This window comes from Alosa alosa, chromosome 14 (genome assembly GCF_017589495.1).
Source record: "Alosa alosa isolate M-15738 ecotype Scorff River chromosome 14, AALO_Geno_1.1, whole genome shotgun sequence".
Lineage (NCBI taxonomy): Eukaryota > Metazoa > Chordata > Actinopteri > Clupeiformes > Clupeidae > Alosa > Alosa alosa.
In genome coordinates, this window is record NC_063202.1 from 2,223,090 (window position 1) to 2,229,089 (window position 6,000).

Consider the following 6,000-nt stretch of genomic DNA (forward strand, 5'->3'; position numbering starts at 1 on the left):
GTTAGGGCTGCACAGGCAGAGCTCTACGAGCTGGCCTATAAGGGGGATGTGAAGATGCTGACTACATCTTCCCTGTTTTAGAACACTGTTTTTAATTCAATGCACTTTTGCACATGTTGTCAGCATGTTAGCTGACTAACTGTCTGCAGGTGATGGTGAATGAGTTAATTGGGCCACACCCATTTTGGTGCTCTTTAAAAGGGCCAGGGGTGGTTTTTTTTTTTTTTTTAAACATTTGGACAAATTAAAGAAAGAAGATGTTTTCTACCAAACAATATCCTGTTTTTATCTTGTTAAAAAACAAGATGGTGGACACATTTTTCACAGGGGAGAAGAGACTGAGAGCATTATTAGTGTGAATGAGAGAAAAACGAGAACAAAAACAGCCTGCTGCAGCCTGGAACAGGCTGTTTTGTTGTCATTTTTGGAGCCTGGGCAGTGTATTCAGGGGACAGTTTTTGGAGCCTGGGCAGTGTATTCAGGGGACAGGCAGCTAGCGGATCATGAGGAGATGTTTGCTGTATGCTATAAAAAAAAAAAACTTTAGCTTAGAAACCATGTAACATCGCTTAGAGCACCTTTAAAGTTTAATGAGAGATTATGCAGCTAGATAGACTATCTGTCTTTAAGGAGGGTGTGTCTGATGTGTTATGGATGAAACCCTGGCCTGTGTATAGCAGAGGGTTGACGTGCTTTGATTCAGAGCATTGGAGGGTTGGACAGAACAGGGTGAAACAGGCACAGTAATATCTCTAGGTGGAAGAAAGAATATGCATTTCACCCCTCCAGTGAAACAACAGTCAAGGACACATTCATATCTATGTGGACTTTAAAATATTCTGTGGCACATCATAAATACTTCTCAATAAGAGTGAAAATATGCTTAATTTGAAAATCTCTTCAGTCAAGTATCCAAATAATGTTAAAAACAATAGCAGTGTTACCAAGGAATATAAAAAAAGTGATCCACTAGACCTTCTTTGCAGATGCAATACCCATTTTTGTAAAACTACTCTAGATGAGTTTAGATAATATCACTTACAGTTTAACCAATAAACACATCTAGACTGACGAGTAAGCACTCCCCAGTGGCCATACAATAAACTATGTGCTGCCAATCAAACATACTTCCCCAGCATTTCTGTGCTATCTACTGATATATGATTGCTTGATGTTAATGTGACTGCACTGTATATATTAAAGGTTGTATCAGTGATGGCGGGGTAACGTCACTTCTGTTGACATTCCAACAAAACAGAGAGCTAGCTCGCTACTCCCTCCCCCTCCCTCCCGTGCAATTCAAACTCTCCTGAACGTGCATCTCGTTGGTTATTGGTTGGAACACTTTATTTTGCCTTTGAGTGGTTGGCAACACTTGTTGGTAGCAATTGTTTTTGTGTGCAGATCTCAGAGCCTAGGCTGCCTACAGAGACACGTTTTTTGACGGCCTGCTTATGGGGCGGGCAGCTAGAAGATTAGATAAATGTAATCATTTATGTTTGGGCCTACAGTCGCTGATACAACCTTTAAGAGACACAACATGTATGTAAACGGACGATGATGCTTTAATGCTGTGTCACCTACCTGTCTGAAGACGTCGTCAGTGTCTGTGCAGTATCTTTGCTTCTGCTCCCCTCCCTGCAGCAGCACCACGGACTTGGGCTGCACTCCATCAGTGGCCTTCAGGGCCTTGGAGAGGCGTCTGCGGTTCTCTGCAAACAGGGCAGCAGACACCCTCAGAGTGTCCTTCCCCAGCCAGAAGACTGCTCTGTAGACATAAGGAACACAATGAGACACAAGGGTCACTCAGTGGGCTATGATTACCATTAGCTTATGGCAGTAGAATGGCACTGAAAAAGTTGATGATGAAAGCAAGAAGCCTGCACACCTTGATGGATTGCACTGCAGGTGCAGCTATTTCACAAAAAAAACTATTTATTCAATTTTAGGATTATGGACTAAGTAGTTGTCTGTAGTTAATCGTCAGTAAAATGCAAGAGTAATTTATTTGCTTAGAAGACACATTATTGTAGACCCCTGATAGGTTCCCAAAAACCATGATCAATACTAATTTAATTACCATTAGGCCTATATCCAGTGATATAGCCTAGTCAATATAGCCTTTTAACAGGTAATGTAACCTAACCTACATGAATTATTTATCAGACATCACTCCAGATTTGTTTTAGACCATTTCAGAGACTTATTAGGATACATGACCCATAACTTTCATATTAGATTAGATTAACGAATGCAAACTGCTACCTAATTAAAAAACTAGATAGATAGATAGATAGATAGATAGATAGATAGATAGATAGATAGATACTTTATTGATCACCAGGGGAAATTCAAGCTACATCCCCCATGCTTTGATGCAAAAACTAGACTTCCAAATGGGCAACATATGGGTTATTTTGGTCAGCATTATGTGAGTGAATGACCTTATTGTTAAAGGTCAAGTTGTTGATTTGTGCACTTTGTGATTTCTTGTTGCAAGATGGGAACTGCTACTTGTGTCGTTTAAACCTCAGATCATCATGTGTTGTTGAAGCAACTTCCTTATATCAATGCTGACTTCCACTTTATCTCCATCATGTTTCCCAGTAAGAACAAAGGCTACATTTCATCTGCATTTCTTAATACATGACAGTACCTTATTACCACACTGGGGGTCAGCAACTTTTTTAAAAGCCACCAGTGGTATTTGTAGTTTATCAATTACCCAAGATGTGATCATGTGATTTAGACAGCTCGAAAAGTAAAAAAAAAAAAAACAAATTGCCAGTGGTGTCGTTCAGATCATAAACCTGTACAAGGACAACTTGATCTGAGTCTGTGCAATGATCCAAAAGCACCGTCTACTAAGGCCAGACTATGATAATTTCCAGATAAAGTAGTATCATAGTCTCTGATCTGAGATAAGGTGTCAAAACAAAGTGCAATGATCTGTAGTTAACTGCTATGACCTGTGATCAAAGGGTAACTCAACACACCCTGTACCACTCGCATTTTATTATCCAGAATATTCAAATATAAACTTTGGAGCCTTATAGGTAGGACCTCACCAGTAACTGATAACCGTTTGTCTGGTCCAATCTACAAGAGTCTAGATATTGGCGGTAGGAGACTAAAAATGCATTATAAATAGCCAGGGCAAACATAACCAACTCGCATTAAAAGAGAGCAATTAAATGAATTGCACTAGTGCTGCCCTATGCACAAAAACACGATCATATGACAACGTGCTACGCAGATGACTTGCAGAGAAGACAACAACTTACTCATTAACTAATGCATTTAAAACACGGAGGATAGGTGTCCTAGAGAAAAAGTAACGCTTGTACTATCCACGGTTATTTTAATCAGAAGTGTGAACAAACTACGTTTGGCAACTTAGCCTAACGTTATGTTGCTGCTTTGACAGTTGACAAACTGCATGCATTCGCAGCTGTGGGTAAGCAACACGAGAAGAAATTAAATTCCCTTCTAATAGAAAAGCTACTCCCTTAAGCGAAATAACAGCACAACGCGCAGTCATACCAATCTATTACCATTCACACAATATGTTTGTGAATACACCCAGACAGTTTTAGGAGGAGACGCAGAAACCACTCACCTCTGACTCGCGGCCATCTTGATTGCGTCAAATCATGTGAGTCGCATCAGCTGATCAGCGTCAAATGATTTAGTGGCTTTTTCTCAAAGTCGAGGATCCTCGAGGATTCTTGCTTGGTAGTAACCTGGGTGTTCCCATGCTGCCTTGCGCGCGATTTGATTCACGCTGCTAAGGCAGCCTGGAGACCATGGAGCAAATTTTCGCCTGAAATAGGGGACCAATCACAGAACAAGGGGGAAAGCAAGACGATGATGAGCTATGCACAGACGCATTTGATAGACATCCGTGGCACCCAATAAACGGATCTGGGCATTTTTTTCAAATACGAGAAAATTAACGTTTGGTTCCCTGACCACGTCTCATTGAGAAGTGGTGGCGCTAGCCAGGCTAGCTTAGTAGCCTACTTGTGCAGGAAGCATAGAGGCAGGAAGCTGCAGGTGTGTGCGCACAGGATTGTGGGTGTCCAAAGCACGCAGAGGATACACGCATGCATCCTTGAAAATCTCAGAACAAGGACTCAGTCAGAGCCCGTCTACGGAGAGCCTGGCCACTCCGTATTAAACTATTTGAATATCAACATTCATTAAACTTTCAGTCTGTCAACAACTTGTAAACTATTTACCTTCAACTTTTAAAACGGTCTACTTTTAAACTATCATTAAACTATCTATTAAACTAGCTGTCTATCAACAACTTTTAAACGGTCTACTTTTAAACTATCATTAAACTATCTATTAAACTAGCTGTCTATCAACAACTTTTAAGCTATCTACATTCAGTTTTTAAACAGTCTACTTTTAAACTATCAACTTTTATTAAGCTATGCAACCACCATGTCTATCCCAGCATCACCGTAGTAACCATCTCTGTATTATCTGTTTTAACTATACATGATATTTTACATCACAACTTTAGCATTTTCATGCACTGGTAATTCCTTGGATTTCCTTGCATTTCTAGTTACAGTGCATGAAAATGCACTGTACTGTTCTGCCTAGGCAACTTCTTCTTATTACAGTGCATGAAAATGCACTGTACTGTTCTTCCTAGGCAACTTCTTATTACAGTGCATGAAAATGCACTCTATTGTTATCCGAATTATTCTTAATTAGAGTGCATGAAAATGCACTATACTGTTCTTCCAAAATTTCTTATTACAGTGCATGAAAATGCACTGTACTGTTCTTCCTAGGCTTCTTATTACAGTGCATGGAAATGCACTGTACTGTTCTTCCTAGGCTTCTTCTTATTACAGTGCATGAAAATGCACTGTACTGTTCTTCCTAGGCTTCTTCTTATTATAGTGCATGAAAATGCACTATACTGTTCATCCAAAATTTCTTATTACAGTGCATGAAAATGCACTGTACTGTTCTTCCTAGGCTTCTTCTTATTAGAGTGCATGAAAATGCACTCTACTGTTATCCGAATTATTCTTATTACAGTGCATGAAAATGCACTGTACTGTTCTTCCTAGGCTTCTTCTTATTCTTCTTCTAACGCATTTAATGCAGCTTCAACCGTTTAACGTAGAAACTTCATTCAAACTATGTTACGTAGGTCTTACTTAGGACATGGGTGCTATGTATTTTTCAGCTTTGTAACTTTTATACTTTTTAAACTATTAATTAAAAACTGTTCAAAATTTCCCCATAGACTTAACATGGGCTGATGACATCACAATACAGCCGTTAAGCAATTAGAATCCTATGGCAGGTGTTCAGGCCACCTGGACCAACTGCCAGTCTCAGGCTTTAAGCATACAAACTGGCCCTATTAAGACTACACATCCTGTTCAACTGCTTCCTCTGCCAAAAACTGTTTCAAAATAAAAGTCCTCACTATAATATTTTACTGTTAAACAATTTAACCCTTTAAACTACTGAACTTTTTAACTGTTCAGCCATTGTAACTGTTACTTGTCATCAACTATGACTCCTACCCACTGTAGCTAGTTAGCTAAGTTAGCTAAGTCACATGGTTAGCATAGTTAGCATGCTAACATGTTAGCATGCTAGTTAGCATTTTTAGCAAAACTGCTAAAAATTATTAGCTAAGTTAGCTAAGTCATATGGTTAGCATAGTTAGCATGCTAGTTAGCATTTATAGCAAAACTGCTTAAAATGATTAGCTAAGTTAGCTAAGTCACATGGTTAGCATGCTAGCATGTTAGCATGCTAGTTAGCATTTTTTAGCAAAACTGCTTAAAATGATGAGCTAAGTCAGCTAAGTAACATGGTTAACATTGTTAGCATGTTAGTTAGCATAATTAGCATTACTGCTAAAAATGATTAACTAAGTTAGCTAAGTCACATGGTTAGCATACTTAACATTTTAACATTGTTAGCATGCTAATTAGCATAGTAACTTGGTTAGCATGA

The 6,000-nt window shown here is 39.1% G+C and overlaps 1 protein-coding gene across 1 annotated transcript in view; it reads right to left on the reverse strand.

Annotated features, from left to right (window-relative positions):
* Window positions 1–3,770, reverse strand: part of pepd (peptidase D) — a 31,973-nt gene extending 28,203 nt beyond the window's left edge. The window contains exons 1-2 of the mRNA XM_048262863.1: window positions 3,620–3,770; window positions 1,585–1,768 (exon numbers count right to left, since the gene is read on the reverse strand). Coding sequence (XP_048118820.1) covers window positions 1,585–1,768; window positions 3,620–3,636 — 201 coding nt within the window. The 5' untranslated portion in view covers window positions 3,637–3,770. The remainder of the gene's footprint in view (window positions 1–1,584; window positions 1,769–3,619) is intronic.
* Between the last annotated feature and the right edge of the window lie 2,230 nt (window positions 3,771–6,000).